The following is a 23,371-nucleotide window of genomic DNA, read 5'->3' on the forward strand; positions in this document are numbered from 1 at the left end:
GGAGGAAACCCACGCAGACACGGGGAGAACATGCAAACTCCACGCAGGGTGGACCCGGGAAGCGAACCCGGGTCTCCTAACTGCGAGGCAGCAGCGCTACCACTGCGCCACCGTGCCGCCCTTAGATCATTTCGACCTGGTCATTTTAAAAGTAGCTCACAAGCCGAAAAAGTGTGGGCACCCCTGATATACAGTATTCTATAATGTATTATTAAAGATAACATCTGTCCATTGTTATGTACAATGTAATTATATTTATTATTGTGTAACTCCTTTCTCTGTATTTCACAGCTTGTGAAATAGTACTATACTATAGTATAGTCATTTCACAATTGATGCTGTATTGAACGTGGCTAGGATCTTATGTAGTCAGGAATGGAAGAGGCAGGGCCAGAGGTGGGGCTGAAGCAGAAAAACAAGTGACATTGTTGCATCCAAGTTCTTCCTAGTGTTGCTTTCAGATCATACCCTTGAAGAGACTCACTATAATCATGCATATGACACAATATGCCATACTGACATTTTAGATAAGTGATAATGTTATTCTGTTTTTTCCTCTGTGTTGACATCAGGTCACATAATATAATAATCTTTATTAGTACTATATTAATATTATATACAGAAATTATGCCGCTCTTTTTTATGTGTTTTGCAGTTGTCAATATACTGCTTTTGCCATGCATTAATTAGTACTTGTGATACTGAGCAAACTATGTAATACTTTAAGCTTTACATCATGAAAGTAGCAAAACCATAAAGATCATATCTGACTCATCACAACCTGACCACCCTCCTTATTTCTGGTAAATGCTTTGAGCTATTACATTTAGAAACAGCACTTATTCTTGAGCTGAGAGAGGACTGACCTTAACTGCACTAATTTAAATTAAATGCGTCTAAATGTGTTTTTATGAAACTCATTGTTTGGGGCTGTTGAAAATGATGATTACTGTTGTCCTTGTATTTTGGAATTGATGTTTTAGTTGTATAAGTTTCATCAGATGAACTGTCATATACCTGCTACAGATATGGTATTTAATGATAAATGCCCATTTGTCCAGTGTGCAAGTGTTAAGTATGTTGAAGAAAGGAGGAATCCCACACACTCTGTACACAATCCATGATACTGATGAGCTCGCCAGGACTGAGACTCAAGATTCTGGAGCTATTGTACTAGCCACTGTGCTTGTGTGCATCCCACTTTCAAAGTACAATTCAATGTAAACATAAAATACAATGTAGCATTCACAAATAATTATACATTTATACAATTCTACTTACATACATGTTGTACGCGCTTTATTAGGTATACCTATCTAGTATCAAAGTGCCCATTTTGCTTCCAGAACCTATACCTCTGAATTTTGTAAGGCATAGATTTAACAAGATACCAGACACATTCTTTAGAGATTTTGGTTCATGCTGACTAGTAAAAATGGCCTAATTACCAGCCCCCCAAAATGCACTTTATTTATCTTACTGTTCTATTACTTCAAGTGTGACAAATGCTTTAACACATGGGGAATAAAGTCTTGATCTATACACCAGTAACAACAGCAGCTTGTAATGCAGCTTTATCTTGCAAAAAATGAAATTTATCCCCAGCTTCTGCCCAGAACATGTGGTGAGGATAACTTTTTTCCTTCCAGGGCCACTTAGGGTGTTGATAGCATCTGCAGTGTGGTTTGGAATTCCACTAAAGGATCTGTTATGCTCAAATCTGCATGGTTGTTTATCGCTTTTCTTATGATCAGCAGTTTATTGCTTAAATATATGATTTTAAAGTTGTTTATCGCTTTTCTTATGATCAGCAATTTATTGTTTAAATATATGATTTTAAAGTTGTGTCAATTTGCAGGCTGTTTGTTTGCAATGAAGATAAGTGAGTATCTTGAGAATGTGAGAATAATCTGAGCCATAGAGATAAGGTTGTAAAGCCACTGCTTTATTGGGAGATTTGCAGTATTTCACGCATTACATGTATTCATATTTTAATATGCTGGTTTGCCGTTTTCAGTTATTACTGCATATCATTCTGTTTAATTTGGTAGCTGCTCTATTTTTTAGTACAGTCAATTTCGGCACATACCTTTTCAAAATTCTTGGCTTTATAAAGCTTCAGCACGTACTCCTCTTTATTTTCATTCTCTCACTTCTCTCTCCCTCTCTGTCTCTCTATAATTCACTAGCACTTACTGATAGGACACATCTGGTTTTCTGAAAGCTTTTAAACAAAGAAGTAAAAGCATCGACCAGTTCCATGCTGGAAGGCAGTGTGCTAAGATTCCATTAGCTGGGGAAAAGGCAAAGAGTAAAAGGTGGTCAGCCATAATTGGGTATTTTTAAAACACTTTCCAAAATATATGAATAGCACTGCTTTTCTTCTACTGCAGCTGTTCTCCAAGTCATAAAGGTATAGAAAAGACAACAAGCTATAGTATGTTGTAAATTATAGAAGCCTATTAAAGCCCTTTCCTTTTATGTATTACGAGGAAAGAATTAAATACATTCCTGTTTTATGTTTTTGCTGAACACTTCTTGATTATCCTGTATTTGTATTCTCTGACAACACTGTGTATGAATATCAATCAGTTGTCTAAACCCCATAATTCACATTTATGTTTGGATGGGGCCAAAGTCTATCTAGGTATTATTGTACTTTGCATAGGAGCCAACTTGGAATGGGGTGGCAGTCAACAGAGGGGCATACTAATGCACATATACAGGGCCAATTTAGAGTCACCAACTGTGCTGCACCTCTTTTGATTTGTAATGACAGCTGGAGTACCTAGAGAATAATCCAAGCAGAGAAGGCAGAATTGTACATGAAATATAGCCACCAATATAACCTCCAGTGAAAAAGCTCACGTAAACAATGAATATAATGAGGAAATAAAAGATGTTAAAATAATGAACATAACAAAAGGCAAAAAAATTTTTCAATTACAATGAGGTCATTGTTGCCGAATATGATGATGCTGACAATTTCTCTGTCATCATTTGCCATGATACTCAGTTTGAACATTGACCGATGTACTGTAGATTTAGAACCCAGGACCCTTAATTTATGAGGCAGCTGCACTACCACTTTTCCCCTGTGCCCCCTTTAAGGTTATGACAACAGGCATTGTACTGTATGTGGATATATTAAGGCAGTGGAATGCTGAAGCAGATTACAAGTTTCTTGCCATATTTTGATATTTAGGAGCTAGTAAAGCAGCCACTCCAGTAATTATTGGCTAAAAATCAAGTTAACTGGGTGCAAATAATGCGCAAATGTCATCTTTCAGTTACACAGTTCATTCGTTGAAAAGTGGAACTGGCAGTCACTGTGTGCTGTCTGTATGGGACTATTACTTGCATGTCATTTAGACTGTGGTGGGATGAAGAGGGCTGCCTGCTTACAGAGGTTTGCCACTCTTTGTTAGTCTCATCACGTTCACTGTACATTAGCATTAGCTAACAAATACCTTTAAAAGTATGGAAAACGATTTCAGTTAGATATTTCCGCATGCATTTTTCCTAGTGAAGCCTTTCACTGACTGAATAAAGAGCAGACAATTAATCCCATATATAAATATCTGTGGTGTGCACAAATTCAAAGCAGCGCTTTCTAATAGCCCTTGTCCTTGGCTAATTAACATCTATTGACCCATTGCCACCCTGTCATTTATAAAGCATGAGGTGGCATGTAAGATCCTCAGTATCCTTTTCACATGTTGTCTCAAATCTGTTTAAGATTGATTTCTAAGAAAAAATGTAGAACAAGGTGCAGACCTTTTGTATTGCCAAACCTTTATTAAGGGTTTTAATGAGGCACAGATTGAGACTGATTCAGTGTCACTGAACATTTCAATTATTGCTAGATTTAACTGATAAATTAGTTTGACAAAATTTAATCCTGGATTCTGGTTATATGACGTTGTTCACATCTCTCTGCTTTATCTAACAACAATATGATAGACGTTGGGAATATGATAGACATTGGGAACACCCCACTTTGCTACTGCATGTATGATTTTCTCAGTGTTAGTTTTGTGATTTTATTTTTTAATGTATGTTATGAAAAACACATGGACCAGAAAAATTTTCACTTCCATCATTTCAGTTTAGTGTATCTAAAAACATGGAGACATATTAAATGATTTAATGTGGTTATGTCACAATCAATAAGGAGAAAAGGGGACTTATGCATTCTCAGTCTGTCTTCGCCTAAAGCCTTTCTGACATTCAGCTTAGCATTAGTCTGTATTATGTACAGTGATGCTGTATAGGCCATTTAAAATCCTCTTACTAATACAGTGATCCCTCGCTATATCGCGCTTCGCCTTTCGCGGCTTCACTCCATCGCGGATTTTATATGTAAGCATATTTAAATATATATCGCGGATTTTTCGCTGCTTCGCGGGTTTCTGCGGACAATAGGTCTTTTAATTTCTGGTACATGCTTCCTCAGTTGGTTTGCCCAGTTGATTTCATACAAGGGACGCTATTGGCAGATGGCTGAGAAGCTATCCAGCTTACTTTCTCTCTCTCTCTCTCTCTCTCTCTCTTGCGCTGAGCTGCGCTGGGTGTGAGCAGGGGGGCTGTGTGCAGCTGCTTCGTGAAGTGACATGCTGCACGGAGCTTCGCATACTTAAAAGCTCAAAGGGCACGTATTGATTTTTTTTATCTGTCTCTATCTCTCTCTCTCTCTCTCTTCCTGCTCCTGACAGAGGGGGTGTGAGCTGCCGCCTTCAACAGCTTTGTACCGGAGGTGCTTCGCATACTTAAAAGCCCTATTGATTTTTTTTTTTGACTGCTTGCTTTGCACTCCTTTGAAAAGGAAGATATGTTTGCATTCTTTTAATTGTGAGACAGAACTGTCATCTCTGTCTTGTCATGGAGCACAGTTTAAACTTTTGAAAAAGAGACAAATGTTTGTTTGCAGTGTTTGAATAACGTTCCTGTCTCTCTACAACCTCCTGTGTTTCTGCGCAAATCTGTGACCCAAGCATGACATTCTAAAAATAACCATATAAACATATGATTTCTACTTCGCGGATTTTCCTATTTCGCGGGTGGCTCTGGAACGCAACCCCCGCGATGGAGGAGGGATTACTGTATAGGTATAGGTAAAAAAGGAAAGAAAAAAAAAAACTTTCCACATATGTATGCTTTCAAATATGCAGAAGTGTCCATTGAGGTGACTCAAATGCTCATAAAATGAGAATACAAATGTTATCCTGATTGATAATTTGCATGAAGGTTCTCATAATCTCATAAGATGTTATTTATGCAGCCATTTGGTTTTTGATCTCTTGCCATTTTAAAGGCAAGAGCAGTGCACAGTTTTCATTAGTGCCACCCAAAACCAGAAGGACCAATCAGCAATAACCACAGGGCTTCTTGTTTCCTTGGCCCTGTCTATTATTGCCCATAAATAAATTAGCACAAATTCCTAATAAATGAAATTGTAAGTGTCTAATAAAGCTTTTTTCTAAGTTATACAGCAAGAGGGGTTATGGAATTGTATGTATCTGTGCAAAACCACACACATAAAAGAATAATTTGTAATCACTGTGGACTGGGAGACAACAGTGCTAACACCTGTGCAGCCAAGGCACCTCTTTGTTTTATGCAATATTTACAAAATAGCATCCCTATGCAAAGTAAACTATTTTCACATTTTCAGACATGAATATAGTTTCTTCATCCTGCAGTGAATTGCCACTTCCCCCATCCTGCCTTGTGTCTGAAGCTGCTTGCACAGACCCACCCCTCCATACCCTCCCTACAACCTTTGTGATTTAAAGCTTCCCCAACTTTCAGTATAGAAATCCTAATACAGATGCAGGGTATCAGTCAAACCTCCAGTTTTTCCCCATAATGCATCCATTTGAAGACCCAATGCATGCTATGTCCCTGAATGCCAGTCAGGCAAAAGTGTTATTTGCGGATGAAATGAATCAGTCACAACATTACTTCTGGACACTGCCATTTTTATTTACAAATCATCTTTGTTTGTGTTGTGTAGTTTCATTAGTATACAGTGTTTCGTTACCTCTGTAAAGTAAACTCCATTGGACAGAATTTGCTAAAAGCATAAGGATTTCATTGAAATTGAATGATTCATTTTTGAGTTATTGAGTCCACACCCATACACTTTGACACAAACACACAGATACAACAATGAACATCACTCCAAAAAATTTCTGTAGAAATATTGACACCACCTCTCATGTTAAGAACTCTCTGTAGGTCAATTTGTCAACCCAAGCACAGATTCATATTTTATTTGCCTATATGTGTAATAATAGCCCTTCTGAATGATTTACTCACTTGATGGATAGTGACCTTTTTCCCAAGATTAGAATCAGACAGAATAACTTAGTACATATTGTGTTACATTAGTTCTCACAGATGGGATGCAAGCTTGAATTCTTTGGACTTTAATCTTTCCAGAATGTGTTTTATCTTGAGTTCCTGGTGATTGTTTGTTTGTTTGTTTATAGGCAGCCTGTTTACATGGAGCATATTGATGGGCCCTTCTCACTGGCAGCTCTACCTTACAGTCAGATGAATGAACTCCTCAACAGAACTGCAGATAGGATGTATATAAGACCACATGAACCCCCTCCACCTCCTCCAACACATGGAACTGGGGACTTCAAAGCACCATCAGTTATCAGGTAAAATCTTTCTTTTTTTCTATTACCTATACATCCACACCTTTCAAAATACCTTAATCATTTCTTTTGGGGGAAGGGGGTGAGGGTCTGGCATAGGATCCAGTTCTTAAACCCAACAGCAATCAGTGAAAGCCATCAACAAACACTGGATGAGAATCCAGTTCTTCAGCAAGAAGACTTGGTCACTCTCTGATTTAGGATCAACACTTAACGTAGTACACATATCCTTGAGATACAGGAAAAAAATAAAACTTCACAGGAAAAAATACACACAGAAAAGCAGAGAATGTGAAAACTCCAGGTGAGCAGTGGCAGGGTTCTCACATAAATCCAGTCTCCAGGAAACATGAGGCAGTGGTAGTAATGACAACACAACCATGCCATCCTACTTCCATTATGCTGCACTGAAATTTTTTACAACATAAGAGTTAGTGATGAGCAAACACTGCAGAGTTTGTTTGGCTGTGTTTTTTGGCAGAATCATGGAAATGTTTGTGATATTCTCCAAACTTGGCGAAATGCCTTAAGTTCAGTGAGGAAGGAGGACCTGAACTAGTTTTAAGTGAATTATAATGGTACAGTTGTCTTTTAAGTGTTCCTGGAGGGGCTAGGGAAAAGTCAACCAACTATACTGGAGTGATTATTGTGGCCAAATATATATGCACCAAACAACAAAAGATGCAGAGAGAGCAAATACCACAAATAAAATACAACAAACTAGCAAACTGTAAATAAAATGTAGATCATTGCACTCGCAGAGTTTCAGTCTTGGGGCACACAATGGCTGTGCCACGAGGTAGCTGAATGGATTGGCTCATTCCATTGTTTGAAGTTGCAGACCTGGGTGTAGTGAGGTCTTTTTTTGTTCCCATATATAGTATCTGTGCTGATGCTTCGCACTTTCTTCTTCAAGCAGAAAGAGACACCTTGTAAATAGTAATGATTTTTTTGTTTTTATTATTTCACAGCTCCTTTAAGGCTTGTTTTGGGAATTGCAGCTATGCACATGGCTAATTTGTATAAATGATTAGCCATGCGGTGCTCTACTGCCATTTCACATTTTTGATTTCAAAAATCTAAATATTATATAGCAAAACACTTAGAAGTAAATGGGCAATAACAAAAGCATCCTGAAATAAACATACACAGCATTCTCTAAACACACAAAGATCTCTCTGTAAAATAGACAGACTGTATTATCCACATCTCATTCATCAATGCGTCCAGTTACTCCTTGTTCTTTGAAATTTCAGACCACGGTACAGCAAATAGGCACTAGCACACCTCTTTTTTGTCAATGTTTTGAGAAGCTTGTGGCCATCATTTTTGAAACTGTCTGTTGGGGCCATGTACACGTATAGTGAGAGACGTGATGTCATGGCCTGTCAGTCGGACTGAACGTGTCCAAACAGTTTGTGCACATATACAACTGGTGTCTCTGTCATGCAGTGTGAGTACTTGCTTGCTCACGATTAATAAAAGAAAATACCTTATATTACAGTAAGAATGCGTGAAAGTTCTGTGAATGGCTGCTACAGCTCTTTGATGTCATGCTGTCCTCACAAAGCATCATGGGGCACATAGAAAAAAATATGTTTGCCTAAACCACCAGTAACGCAAATTTCCAGGAAAATAGTCGGTGGACAAGGTCATCAGTGGACACAGCATATTCACTGCAAAAAATGTTTTGCCAAATTCCGGCACTCAACACAAGTGACAATGATATCTGTGACAGTTCTTATGTGGAAAGACATATATAACAAATAGAAATATATATACAACTTTTTGCAATATTGCTGCACTCGCCATTAAATCTCTTAAGAATGCATGGCCCCAGCAAAGACTTCAACATTTTAAAACGTCTTGTCTTTAAAATTACAGTAGTAGATTTGTGTGATTATCTGCTTGGTCTTTGTAAATGTATCATATTTGCTTTTCTCCTCATTTTCATATAGAATTACCACTCAATTTTTCTGCATTCATAACAGTGTAGCATATAGTTCTGAGGAAAAAATGTGGCTTGGAATTAGCTGTTCAAGGCAGATGTGAAAAATCCCTTTTCAAACAGAGTGTTATTGCTTAATTCACATTTTTGCTTGCTAGAAAAAGATTACTCTGACTAACTTTACTTTACTCTCCATTGAAAATTTGTACATCAAATTTTAATGGCTTGTTATACTTTCATCATAGGAATTTCAAATAAAATTCAATTAAAGTTATGCTCATTATGGTTCATTAATCTCTGTCAGAATATTTCAAATAATACTAAGAGTTTTAATATTGACTCTTCTGCTGCATTACAAATGTCACATGTACTTTTTCGTTCACTTGTTAGATGCAGTTGAATATCTTTTTTTTTGATTGTTAAAAAAATCTATTACATATCAAAAGTCTGCTCACATAAATGCATTAACATTAGATTATGAGATGCAACCTGTTTAAACTTCTAGTTCACGGTAGTAGGGGACCAGAGCCTATCCTGTCAGTGCTGGCCATAAGTCAGGACCACTTCTGAACTAAACAGTCCATCACACCGACAATTTAGATGTCAGTACACCATACACATGCTTCTTTGGCGGTGCAGGAAGTGAAACTGAGTACCTGGTGTTCACACAGACATGGTTGGGAAATGTGGACTCTACACAGCCATAGACTTGGTGCAGAATTTGAACCCTTGATGCTAGATTTGTGAAGTACAAGTGTTCCCTTTTATATAACTGTGCTGCTCTGAGATTCTCATTTTCTTATTTTTTGTGGGCTTGATTTCTGCTCTTTTTAGATTCATAAGGGTTCACAAATAACAAGTGCATTCTGTGTATAGCCAAATACAGAGTAAACCAAATAAGAGTTGGCAGTGTGAAGTTCATGCAGAGTGAACTGAAGGAGTGTGCACCTTTTCTAGAAAAACCAGATTGAACTGAACTACTGAGTGGTAAACTGTTTGAAAGAGCGCAGAGTGAATTGTGTCCTGTTTCAAGTGAGTTCAAAGTTAATTCAACAATATTTCTGGTTTACTTTTAAAGTAAGCTGAGTGAGTATATTTTATTGTAAGTGAAAGGAGAGAGCATTTAGTGAGTGTATATTCTGGCATAAACTCAGCATGAATCGGGTGAGCTGATATCATTCATGAGCAAGTCGCCTTAGGCCTTTTAACCAAAGTAGTTCTGAAGAGCAGGTCTGGTTTGGGAGCTCCATCTTGTGGTAGGCTCAGGTCCAAAACTGACACCCTCCTTCTGGGGATGTTCAACTTTATACAGCTCCAACCAGAAGGGGCAGGGCTTCTTGGGGCGATGAGGGCAGGGTCAGTTGCACCATTGGGTGTCTTTTTGAAGTTGTGGAGTGAGAGACAATACCATGAGCAATAGTTCCCCCTCTCTTCCTGGGGTGGTATTACATACCTGAGTTGAGCCTGTAAGGTGATCCTCGCATGCTCATTGCGTGACAGTGATTAGAAATAAATGCAGAGCAAGTATATTCAGTTTCAAGCAACTTCACATTGATTTGAACTTGAGTTTGCTTTTTCATCCAAGGTACGTTTTGTTTTAAGGGATTTTTTGTATTAAGAAACCAATGATTTAACTGACTGAATATTTACTGTCTTAAGTGAATAACAGCTATTATAAAGTCAATTACTGTATATGTGTAAGAGCACTTGACTTGAAGAAGGTGTTTCTGCTGGCTCATTGATCAGAGTTTTAATTGGACAATTGCCATATTAAGATACCTGGTTGTCTCTCATTATGTTTAGTCTATGAAGATACACTGTTAAAATTGTTTTTCAAGGGAAAGTTGAGTTGTGTGATTGTATATGACATCCATCAAGTGTAAAAGCCTAGACAGTTTCCAGTATAGACAGAATGAAGTGTATCTATATGATTTCAAGCTAAGCATAGACCAGAGTTAGCATATGTTGTTTCAAGTAACTTCTGAGATAATAGAACAGTGTACTGTTTCAGATGATCCTAAAGTTGTTCAAGGTTTGTTTTGCCAGTCATGGGGATCCAAGTGGTTCTGCTGGACCACAGTGAACTACCCGCCTTTTACAATTTCAGACAATCTTTCTGAATTGCCTGCTGGCAATAGAATTAGTGGGAAACTACAAGGATGGTTTCAAAATGGACCAGGAGATGCACATGTATTCAAGAAACTGAGGCAAAAGCCAATATCTAAATCTCTAACATGCTGTTTGTTGCCTAATACCAGACTACAAAACTCTAAGTGAAGCTAAAACAAGAATTGTCTGAAGATATTAAACCAAAAGGCTGTGCTATAAATTCCTATACTCCAAACCATGTAACAACCTGAAGGTGAGCTGTCACACCAAATATCTTGACTTGAAACTAGCATAACATAAAAGCAAGCTGACACCAAAAGACTGCTACAAAGACAAAAGAGAGAACCACTGTGAATCCAGAAACTCAGAATATGTTCAGCATGTGTCCTCAAAGGTGAAGTTGTTTAGTATGACTGTTGGATCCTGAATCTCCATGTTGCACTACCATGCTGAGTTATAAAGATGAGCACCCATGACATGGTGCATAGTGCTTGCTTAGGAGGCAGTGTGTCCTAGACACATTGTTAATAAATGCTCAAAAAGAAAATCTGCAGTTTCACACACAAAAACAATTAAAAAAATTTCAGTGCTCTGAAACTATGCTATTAATAGGATGATAGATCTTAACAAAGGTACACAATAAACAAACAAAAAAAATTCCTGTGAAGCAAAAAAAAAAGAACTAGAACAAATCATAATAATTTTGATCTGGAGTGTACTGTTTAATCTGGCACAAAGTGAAGAGAGTATTCTGTTCAGAGGAAAGACAGACTGAACTGAATGAGTGTATACTGTGACAAATTAGTGATGAGTGAGTTTACAGTGTGTCTAGTAACTGCAGAGTCAAGTTTCAATAAAACACTCTGTTTCAAGCCTGCATTATTTTAAGAGTAAATTCTGCAGTATTGGTAACCGAGGAAAATATTCAGCATCCATTACATTGAAGACTAAACTGAGTGTCATTTAGAGTGACCTACTTAACTGCATATGGCATATACTCATGTTCAGCTGCAAGAATAGCCGTGTTTGTCTCAAAACTTGGAATAGGTGACCTAGCTGACTTCTGATGGTGTGCCTTGGTGTAGATTACCTTCAACTGGACAATTAGTGAGGGTTCCATGATTCCCCAGACATGTTTTTCCCTTTACTCTTGTCCTACCTCAGCCATACAAGGTCTGGGTTATCAAACAATGGGACCGAAGAATGCTAATCTGGCATGTGCCCACTGGTGTCACAGCCTCCAGTGCTATGCTGTTTTAAGTAGCTTTGTTTTTAAAATCTTATAATGCTGCAACTGTAGTGGGATCAAGCTTTACTTAGAGTCGGTTAGCAAAAAGCATATAAATATCTCATATGACTCATTTTACTGAAATTATTAGACAAAGATTCTAATCTCATTTCTTAATGCTACTAAAAATAACAGAAGATAGACCACTATATTATTGGTAGAATACTGTATATCTTACACAGAAATTATCAATACTACAGTAGGGCCCTATTAAATTTATGGCAACATTTCAAGTGTGATTGATAAGAAAATGAAATACCTCCTAATTTTCATTTCAGCTCATCTTCTTAACCAATGGGAAATTGCCTTTACTGAATTATGAGCTGGCTTGCTTCAAACTGTTATACTGGACATTATCAGTATAACATTTTACAAATGAGGCTAATCTGTCACCTCATCAGTAGACTAGGTGTATACTGGCTTAAAGATGATTTTGGGCAAACCATCGAGTTGATTCTCTGAAATACAGAATTTGCCTGATTAAAACTGTTGGCCAAACAAGCCTGAAAATGGGTAAAACTTATGTGATAGCTCAATATAACGTCCATGCAGTGAACCATCCAAGAGCTCCATGATATTATTTATTTATTAATTACATTTATATAGTGTTTTTATCAATACAGAGTGCTCTACATAGAGGGCTTTACATAGATAGAATGGAAACACTTCAACCACCACCATTTTGTAGCACCCCCCAGGAAGATGCAACGACAGACATTATTGTGCCAGGATGCTTAGACAGGACATCAGGATACACCCTACTCTTTTCAAAGAATGCCAAGGAGTGTTTATTGACCACAGAGAGTCAGGTTCTCAGTGTGTATTATGTCTCATCCAATGGACAGCACAGTGTCCCTGTCACTTCACTGGCACTTTAGGATCCACACACAGCAGCAACCCAAGGTTTTCTAAGATGGTTTTTCATCCAAGTAATGGCTTAGCTTCTGGTGGATGTCCTGTCGTGTTCTGAAGATCAAGTGTTAACTGAGACTCCTAGCTACAACTGATATCTCATGCAATCTATCTGATGATAATTAAGTATAAAACAATTTTCCCATCATCACTATAATTAATGTTTTTATGACTGTTTTTGGATTTATATGCAGTAAAGTCTGTGAAAGATTTTTTTATGGCCATAAATCTGAATATATATAATCAGTAACCATCTTTTTCTTTTAAATATTTTATAAAATTTGGATTGTTGCCTTAAACATATTTCTTAGCCTCATTACTTTTTCTTCCAAAATTACCTGAAAGCTGAATTTGAAGAGAAAAAAATGTGTATTGGTTTTATATGTAAATACGCTACTAAGGGCATCCTGTCCTTGGTATACTTACTGTCATGGCAGTAGAAATTATTAAAATTATTTTTACTTTTTTCTTATTTTATCCATACACAAGAATTTAACCCCGCTGATGTCTATCCTGGATGGAATGCCATTCAAGTGTTACTTTTTTCTTTTTATGTTTATCTCAAAGTAAACTTTTTCATGATGCTGTAAACATTGAAATTTTTTCATTTATTTTCAGTTTCATTAACAGATCATTTGAGACTTGATCATCAATCAGCGTCTCTTTTTGTTACAAAGTTGCATGACAAGACAAATTATTGCTAATTGTTATTAAAATGTGGGCTTTACATTTAAACAGAATAGTCTCTTTCAATATTCCCTGCTTTTTGCACTAAAATGAATGTCTCTAATCATTATATCCATATATGGCTTGCATTTTAACTGGTAATAACATGCTATTTCCCACTTGAAATTTTTGTTTTATATCTTTACAGGACATGCAAAGTAATTGTTTTAAGGAGCAGTTCATATCTATCTGTTGATATCCTGTTTTCTCTTTCTTTATAGCTCTAGTTCTGGGCTAACGGATAGTCGCCCTCAGTCTCCAGCCAGGACACCAGTATTTCTAAATCCTTCTGCTCCTCCACCACCGCCACCTCCACTGCCACCACCACCACCTCCACTGCCATCCACCATCCCACCCTCTGGGCTACGGGGCACTCCTCCTCCTCCAGTGCCACCTCCTCCAACCATGCAACCTCCAGCAATCCCACCTCCCCCAGCCCCACTTCAAATAGCTCCTGGTGTGCTTCACCCTGCACCTCCTCCCATTGCGCCACCACTCACTCAGTCTGGCTCTCCTGCCAGACTTTCTCATATTCCAGAGAAAATGCCCCCTCATCCTTCACAGAATGAAAGCCAGACACTTCCTCCTCCACCACCACCACCTCCTCTGCCCTTGCCAGGACTTAGGTCTGCTTCCCCTGCTCCAGCTCCTGCACTCCCTGGTCCCCCCCCTGTGCCTTCCTTTTTGTCAACTGCTGCCCCATCACCTCCATCCCATGTGCCCCATGGCCCAGAATCCAAAAGGCATCTTTCCACCCTTCCTGTTATCAGTGATGCTCGAAGCGTGCTTCTGGAAGCAATACGCAAAGGTAAAAATATTTTTTTTCATTCAGCTGGGGGTTTACAGCATGCTTATATTATGCGTGCTAAGGTCAGTATTTACCATGCAGCTGAAGATGTCATGCGTCATCACCACAAGTGAGAGCATTCCACAGGCAGTATCCTTTAGCATTTAATATTATAGGACAGATGTGTTCTTTCAGACTGTAAATTGCTTGTTTTTTCTATCAAATGCATTACAAATCAGACAGCGGGGTCTGCCTCTTAGTTTACACATTTTAGAAATGCGCTTTTGGTGATATTGTTTGACTGTTACCCTTTGGGTAACTGTGATTTTGTCACAATGCCTCAGCCGATAAAATATGGGAATTAGGTTTCTTGCCATACTATTTGCACTGCGATGCTCTATCACAGAGTACACAGAAAATGCATTAACCTAAGATGATCTAATAAGGAGAACTACATTTGCTTCCATTTACCCTAAGTTAGATGACAACAGGCAAACATAAAATCAAGATGGTTTATTTCACAGGCATTATACTCTTGGTCAGATTTCATGGGTGAATCATTGCTTTATTCTATAGTGGATTGGCATTGGAAGTTAAATCTATTATACATTAAGTTAAATGTATAGTGTTATGTAAAAATAGAGAGAGAGAGGCAATCAATCTTTATAACCATGATTAACCTCTGTTGCCACATACTGTATTTGAAATGCCATTTGTATGGCCATTGGAACCTGCTTAAGAGTTTAAAATATGCAAGAGGAATACATGCCTCTAAAAAATCTCTACAGTCGTGCATCATAGGAAGCTAATCAAAATCAATCACAGTCCCAAGCACCAATGTAAATTATACTGCACATTGAATAACCAATGTAAAAATACTGTCATGCAGGTTTAGCATTGTATGAATGTAATTTTGAAATATGCTTTAGTTAAATTGAAACAAACAGAAATAAATGAATAGCTGATCTGACAGCAGCATGGTGGCATGAGAGGTAGCACTACCTTCAAATTCTTTAATATGAACATTTTTCACATTTGTGTGTGGCTTTTTCTTTTCTTTTCTGGTTTTCCTTAAAAAATCAGAAAGAGGTAAATTAGCAGACAAAATTCACCCAGTAAGGTGTGTATATGAATGTGACCTTTGATGGATTAGCACCCCACCCAGGGTAGATTCCTGCTTTATGTCTGATATTGCTGTACTAGGCACTGGCCCATGGAGACACTGTAATTAGGCTTGGAGATTAATGGATAATACGTTAAAAAATTATTTAGAAAGCTCAAACTCTGTTAAAAATGAAATGTGTTCAATGAAGACTTACCAAAATAACTAAGGCTAATGCCAAATGGCACTATATACAATAACATTTAATAAATTCTTATGTTTAATGTACACAGAGGGCCACAGTGATAGCACCTATTTTTAATTCTTTATTCTTATTCATACAGTCATAACTCTACTAGGAAACACCATAAGGTCATTACCGGCATGTCAGGTAACAGGAAAATATTCTGGACAGCCACTAGGCAATGAAGCAGTAGCCAGCAGCTCCCGTTGACTTTTGATTCTTCACTTCCATATTGTCTTGCTTGTATTCTCAATTCCTTTGGCTTCCCATGGGATCATTTCCTTTTTCTAATGGTGTATGATTTCCCTCAGAGCATATATACTTCCATGCAACTTCTCAATCTACAGTCCCCAGTACACATCATTTATTAAAACTTGGAACGATTTACAAGTAGGAACTCAAAAGTGTTTCCCACAGTGATATTACAAATATGACTGAACACACAATACATTTTTTTTGTTCCACACTGTTTCCTCTAAAAATCCCTTTAAAGTCATGATCCAGTCATTTTACATCCTTTCTACTCAACAAAATGGATGGTGTTGGTGTTTATATTTGTATTAACAACTTAAGGAAATACAGTGCCCTCCATAATAATGTCTGGGAGAAAGACACATTTTCTCCTTGATTTACCCCTCTGCTCCACAGTTTAAAATTATAAGTCGAGCAATTCAGAAGTGATTAAAGTGAACATTGCAGACTTTAATTTAAGGGTCTTTGCATACATTTCGGTCACAGCATGTAGTACTACTACTACTATTTGAACTATAAAATATTCTTTAACACTAGAATCCCTGAAGCCTACGAAAAAAACTCATAATCCCGGCCAACCTTAAATTCCTTCACACCTCTCCCATTAGTGTCTTTTGTAAATGTGTCGATCAGCACAAGCAGCCTGCTATCCCCCCACTTTGACGGAGCTCAACTCGAGCAAAAAGTTCTCCCAGCTCAAGCCAAGGCTCCTTATCCACGTGTGGGGACCCTGGAGTTGTATAGGGTAAATAATACAGTACAGTAATCCCTCGCTATATCGCGCTTCGCCTTTCGCGGCTTCACTCCATTGCGGATTTTATATGTAAGCATATTTAAATATATATCGTGGATTTTTCGCTGCTTCGCGGGTTTCTGCGGACAATGGGTCTTTTTACTTCTGGTACATGCTTCCTCAGTTGGTTTGCCCAGTTGATTTCATACAAGGGACGCTATTGGCAGATGGCTGAGAAGCTACCCAACTTACTTTTCTCTTGCGCTGACTTTCTCTGATCCTGACGTAGGGGGATTGAGCAGGGGGGCTGTTCGCACACCTAGACGATACGGACACTTGTCTAAAAATGCTGAAAGATTATCTTCACTTGCTATCTTTTGTGCAGCTGCTTCCTGAAACCACATGCTGCACAGTGCTTCGCATACTTAAAAGCTCGAAGGGCACGTATTGATTTTTGCTTGGAAAAAAAACTCTCTCTCTCTCTCTCTCTCTCTCTCTCTCTCTCTCTCTCTCTCTCTCTCTCTCTTTGTCTGCTCCTGACGGAGGGGGTGTGAGCTGCCGCCTTCAACAGCTTTGTGCCGCGGTGCTTCGCATACTTAAAAGCCGTTAAACAGCCCTATTGATTTGTTTGCTTTTCTCTATCTCTGTGACATGATCTGCTCCTGACAGGCACTCCTTTGAAGAGGAAGATATGTTTGCATTCTTTTAATTGTGAGACGGAACTGTGATCTCTTACTTGTCATGGAGCACAGTTTAAACTTTTGAAAAAGAGACAAATGTTTGTTTGCAGTGTTTGAATAACGTTCCTGTCTCTCTACAACCTCCTGTGTTTCTGCGCAAATCTGTGAACCAAGCATGACAATATAAAAATAACCATATAAACATATGGTTTCTACTTCGCGGATTTTCTTATTTCGTGGGTGGCTCTGGAACGCAACCCCCGCGATGGAGGAGGGATTACTGTATATCGTTATTTAGAATACATGCATTTCATGTGTTTTCCATGTCTACAGAGATCTGGGTAAGTGTAGGATGAAAGGAAATGCGAGGCAAGAAATGCTAAACACATATATAAAGCAGAAACTCCCATGTTATACTAATAATGAAGTGAAGTGTATAATGTGTGAAGATTTTAGTCTAAATATCAAATAAACATGTGCGCCTTTATTCAAGAATATATATATATGGCTTCAGGGATTCTAGTGTTGTTTTATTCCTGGCATATAGCTAGCCTATCTTAATCCAAACAAATACTATGCCAATGGGCATAGGCAGAGTTTGTTGAGGATGGGCTACATGCCCCCCACTCCTTACAGATGCACTATGTTACTAAAGTAAAACTCCAATAAAGGATTCTTTTTTTTTCTCAAAGGTTTATATTTTATATTTTAAGGCTACAGCTAATGTAAATATGTTGAAAGTCAACGTTTGATTTGATTTTTGATTTGATATACTTTGTTAATCCCAGAAGGGAAATTGTGTTTTTGCATGTCCTTTGGGGGTCAGAGCACAGGGTCAGCCATTGTACAGAGCCCCTGGAGCAATTTTCAGGTTAAGGTCCTTGCTCAAGGGCCCAACGGATTAGAATCTCTTATTGAAGTAACAGGCACGATAATTAAATCCATTCTATATTCTTAGACAATTTCATAAAATAATAGAAGTACAGGGGAAGAGAAAGCGAGGGAGGCACTTCTCACTTGCTTGTCACCTGTCTTTGAAACAAACTTGAGAAACATTCCATACTACATAAATTACAGATTACTGTATCTAAGAGAGGTTAATTCAATATATATATTTTGTATGCAGTATATTCCTCTTTTACATGTCACACAGCTGCTTCCTTCAACAAACAGGTCCTCAAGCTGCTGTTTAAATGGCTGTAAAGTATTGTGTGTTTGTGCATGTTTTTATGTTTGAATGTGTGCCACCTATTCAAACAGCAGTTTGGCAGTCTGAGTAAACCTGTCACTTGCCACACACACAATATTACAAAATATTTATTGAACAAAAAAGTCTCTTTAATGAAGTAAATAAAAAATTAAAACTGCTTCAACTTTCCATCAATCTGCCCATTTTCTAAACCCACTTATCCAGAGCAGGGTTCGGAGGGAAGCCAGTTTAGCTTCACCAACCCACCTAAGCCTGCAAGTTTTTCAAAACAGTAAGCCCAATCTCAGAACACCTGACGCCATGCAGACATTTTCAAATTTGTTTGAAAAATAAGAACTTTTTTTTCCTTCTATCAAGTACAATAACTAGACATTAAGCAGAAAAACATTTTCTGTCATTTCAAAATCATTAACAGAACTTGTGTACTTTTTCAGAAGATTAAAGTTTTAAAAGTTTTGAATGTGTTATTGTGAGATTTAGATTAAATAGAACTTTATTTGTCCCCAGGGGGACATTTGGTATTTTACAGAAGCTCTTTAAATAAGTAAATACATAAATAGAAAGATAAGTAAATATATATTCACTCACACGCACACACACACACACACACACACACACACACTATGGTCTGAATGACTATATACACCAGAATGACTGAAATGAAAGAAATGTTCTGCCTTGGCTGTCACAGTGGGGCATTATGCAGGCATATTACTGATGGTGTCAAGGAGCCCCAGTTTCTTTCTTGACACACTTCTGATGAATATTTTGTTGCCTCAAAGAACTTGGCGTTAGTGTGTCAGAGAGAGGGTGTGTAGCATTGTTTATATTGGCACTTCCGTTTTGCTTTAATTTTTTCCTTTGCTACTAACTCCAGGGGGTCCATTATTATATACGTTATAGTGTAATTTAACATTTTGAACAATTTATTTTATTTGACTTGGGATATGATGTAAACATGTAGCTGTAGAGTTGTGACTGAAACATAAATATCAAACTCTGCCCATAACTGTGGGATTTGGAGTAATCACTTGATAATATAAAGGTTGGGGGCAAACCTGAATACATTTCTTTTGCCATTTTAATTAATGCTTTTAAACTGCTGATTTTACTCCTGCATGTCTTCTTAATACATCTTAGTTTAAAGTTATGGTTGAAGTTAATTTAGTTCACTTCCTTTTAATTTTCATATTTGATGTAGAGGTACAGTAACTGGTCATAACAATCAATTTCACATAATTATTGATTCTAGTTCATTTCCTTTATTTTTTGTGTTTTGTATGTGTCCCAGGTATTCAGCTACGCAAAGTGGAAGAGCAACGAGAACAAGAGGCAAAACACGAGCGCGTGGGCAATGATGTGGCTACCATTCTGTCACGCCGCATTGCTGTGGAGTACAGTGACTCGGAAGATGATTCCGAATTTGACGAAGTTGATTGGCTCGAGTAAATTGATTTGTGAGACCTGTTGAATGAGTATTTTGGCTTTTTTTAAAACAAATTTTAATTTCTTTCTTAATTTCCTGATGTTTTTGCGGTCATACATTTGTGATAATTGTTTGGGGGAGGGTGGGATTTAAAAGTCATTTGCAGCTGTTTTGTACTCACTTTGTACACTACATCTTGAAGGGTTTCTTATTTTTTCAGTATGATCAAATTCTCCTGATACTTCAAGTAAAATGTGACTGCTGCATAGAATTTCCAAGTAAGCAAAAGAAGAAGGAAACAAAATGTATGCTTCATTTTGTGATGCCAGGGTTGGGGGTGGGGGACCATCCATGAAGTATTAAGTAGAGAGTAGAGTTTTCACAAAGATTGCTTCTTAGGTCAACATTGCCACCTTCTGGCATACATAGAATCAAAGCTTTCTTGTATTTTTAATGAGACCAGTTTTGAATGGCTGACACTTTCTTGTAGGAAGAATCAAGGATTTATTGTACCTGGATGTTTAGCATGAGCAGCTAACATACATAATGTATTGACTGGTTGTTCCATTGTATGCGCACTTTGTGAATACTAATTGAAGAATCCATTCAAGACTCCAGACCTTAAGGCGGCTTTTCATATCATTTTTGCTGCAAAACATTTGCTAAACAATGTGAGCCTTACGCCCTTTTGATACAAGCTCTCATGCCACTGCAGACTTAAAAAGACATACTGGGAGAGGATGCCCTTGCTGACTGAAGGGGATCATCATTGTTACTTTGAAATAGAGTACTGTAAAATGCCTTATTTTTGGTTTTATTTAATTTTTTCTATTTTTTTATTTTTATTTTTGTTCATGAATGTACTGTGTTGTTCTACGTTGCCTGCACTCTTGAGAACTAACTGTTTCTATGTGGAAAAAAATTTGAATATACTCTGTAACTTATGTAACTGTTTATTGTAACAGTTCGCTTGATTTAATAAAACCTAATGTTATGTTTAAAGTTATATGAAGTCAGTAGTCAATTAACTAATAAAGGACTAACACAAGATATGAGGGCTAATTTAAAAGCAATTAGACTGATTTTTTTTATTTTGAGTCAGATGACTCCACAGGCTTGGAACATTTTACTCTTTTGAAATAGCATCCTTCACATTGAATACAATGTTAAACGATTCAAAGTCAAGTAACAGACTGTCTTGTGACATCACTTTTAGGGATGTGGCTATGACATTTTTCGCTTCATCATCTGAGGAGAACTTCTTTCTGCATAGTTGTTTTCTCGTTTTTTTTTTCGTTGTTTCATTACCACTATTCCCAATACTAATGCAAAATATAATTACACACCTCTGCCGTACTCTCACAGGAATGTCTTTTTCATCTGCCATGATGACACATACGAGGTGCTTCCACTTGCTATGACAGAACATTGAAAAATACGGAGGTTGAACCATAGGTTGACACACATCAATGTATGACCTGCGTAACATTCCCATTTCTACCTCCATGACAGAGAAACAGGGACAGTCTCATTACTTTTCAATCAGCCCTCGTATTTACCCAAATGGAAATTCCTACTTTGCTATAAAAACAATTTATAGTGGGAAAAAATGTGCAAGTTAGATGTTGGCCTGCTTGTCATCTTCCATACTGCCTACCTACTTGAAGGAGGAACACAGTCCAACCCGAAGTGGTACTTTCTAGTGCATGGGTTGGAAACTACTGGCTGTTTTGCCAATCTACACTGGTCTTACCATTAAATTAACACCATGGTCTCTGATACTCTGACTAGGAACTATGACTGTCACCTATTAGCTTCTTTCAACCCAAAGCCTATTACCTCTGTCTGTCTGTGTCTATGTATTTTGTGGGTGTGTGTGTGTGTATATATATATATATATATATATATATATATATATATATATATATATAAAAATAAAAAATCCTGGGATGAAATTACTTTTTCAGAGAGATACTTTCATGTCCCACGAGACGAGACTTTGTGCCAAGAAATTTAACCACGCCCAGGGCTGGAAATAAAAGACAAAGAGTAGATGGCAAAGTAGAACGTCTTAAAAGTATTCAGAAACGTTGGTGCAATACATCAGAGCAGGTTAGAGATAATGAAAGTACTAAAATTCGAAAGTCTCAAAAAAAATGATAGTAAAGATAGCTTTAGTGCAAACAAATGGAAATTATTACTCGGTGAAATAAGAGAACAGCGAAAAGAGATCAAATATATTGTTTGGATTTAAACTTTAAGTCGGAGACTTGTAGATCGTCTAATTCTTAATTCTTATAATTGGACCCCGTGATCATCAGAGGTGACTGTGTGCAGATGGTGCAGACCTATAAATACCTGGGAGTGCAGCTGGATGATAAATTAGACTGGACTGCCAATACTGATGCTCTGTGTAAGAAAGGACAGAGCCGCTTATACTTCCTTAGAAGACTGGCGTCCTTCAACATCTTCAATAAGATGCTGCAGATGTTCTATCAGACGGTTGTGGCGAGTGCCCTCTTCTACGCGGTGGTGTGCTGGGGAGGCAGCATTAAGAAGAAAGACGCCTCATGCCTGGACAAACTGGTGAGGAAGGCAGGCTCTATTGTTGGCATGGAGCTGGACAGTTTGACATCTGTGGCAGAGCGACGAGCACTCAGCAGGCTCCTATCAATTATGGAGAATCCACTGCATCCACTAAACAGTGTCATCTCCAGACAGAAGAGCAGCTTCAGCGACAGACTGCTGTCACTGTCCTGCTCCACTGACAGACTGAGGAGATCATTCCTCCCCCAAACTATGCGACTCTTCAATTCCACCTGGGGCAGTAAACGGTAACATTATACAAAGTTATTGTCTGTTTTTTACCTGCATTATTATCAATCTTTAATTTAATATTGTTTTTTGTATCAGTATGCTGCTGCTGAAGTATGTGAATTTCCCCTTGGGATTAATAAAGTATCTATCTATCTATCTATCTATCTATCTATCTATCTATCTATCTATTCATGTTGCTATCAGGGAAAAATAGTGTTTCTTCTCAATAAAGAGGCGTATCTGCGAGAATTAAAAGCTTTGTTGTTTGGTGAAAGTGAAATCCACATACGCGAGCGGCAGAGACACAAAGTGGCTGGCACGTAATGCAGGCTGGGGGGGTTGGCGAGCAAAGCGAGCAGGGGGTAGTGTGAAAATATATATATACACACACACGCGCGCACACACACACACACGCACACACAAGTGGAATCCCATTATAACAAAACTCATGGAACAATAAAAATATTCT

At 37.8% G+C, this 23,371-nt stretch overlaps 1 protein-coding gene across 3 annotated transcripts in view; it reads left to right on the forward strand.

Annotated features, from left to right (window-relative positions):
* Window positions 1–21,087, forward strand: part of wasf1 (WASP family member 1) — a 554,848-nt gene extending 533,761 nt beyond the window's left edge. For all 3 annotated transcript variants that reach the window (XM_051925241.1, XM_051925242.1, XM_051925243.1), the window contains 3 exons: window positions 6,495–6,671; window positions 13,873–14,459; window positions 19,951–21,087. In XM_051925241.1, coding sequence (XP_051781201.1) covers window positions 6,495–6,671; window positions 13,873–14,459; window positions 19,951–20,108 — 922 coding nt within the window. In that variant the 3' untranslated portion in view covers window positions 20,109–21,087. The remainder of the gene's footprint in view (window positions 1–6,494; window positions 6,672–13,872; window positions 14,460–19,950) is intronic.
* Window positions 21,088–23,371: the final 2,284 nt, after the last annotated feature.

Source organism: Erpetoichthys calabaricus, chromosome 3, assembly GCF_900747795.2.
Source record: "Erpetoichthys calabaricus chromosome 3, fErpCal1.3, whole genome shotgun sequence".
Lineage (NCBI taxonomy): Eukaryota > Metazoa > Chordata > Cladistia > Polypteriformes > Polypteridae > Erpetoichthys > Erpetoichthys calabaricus.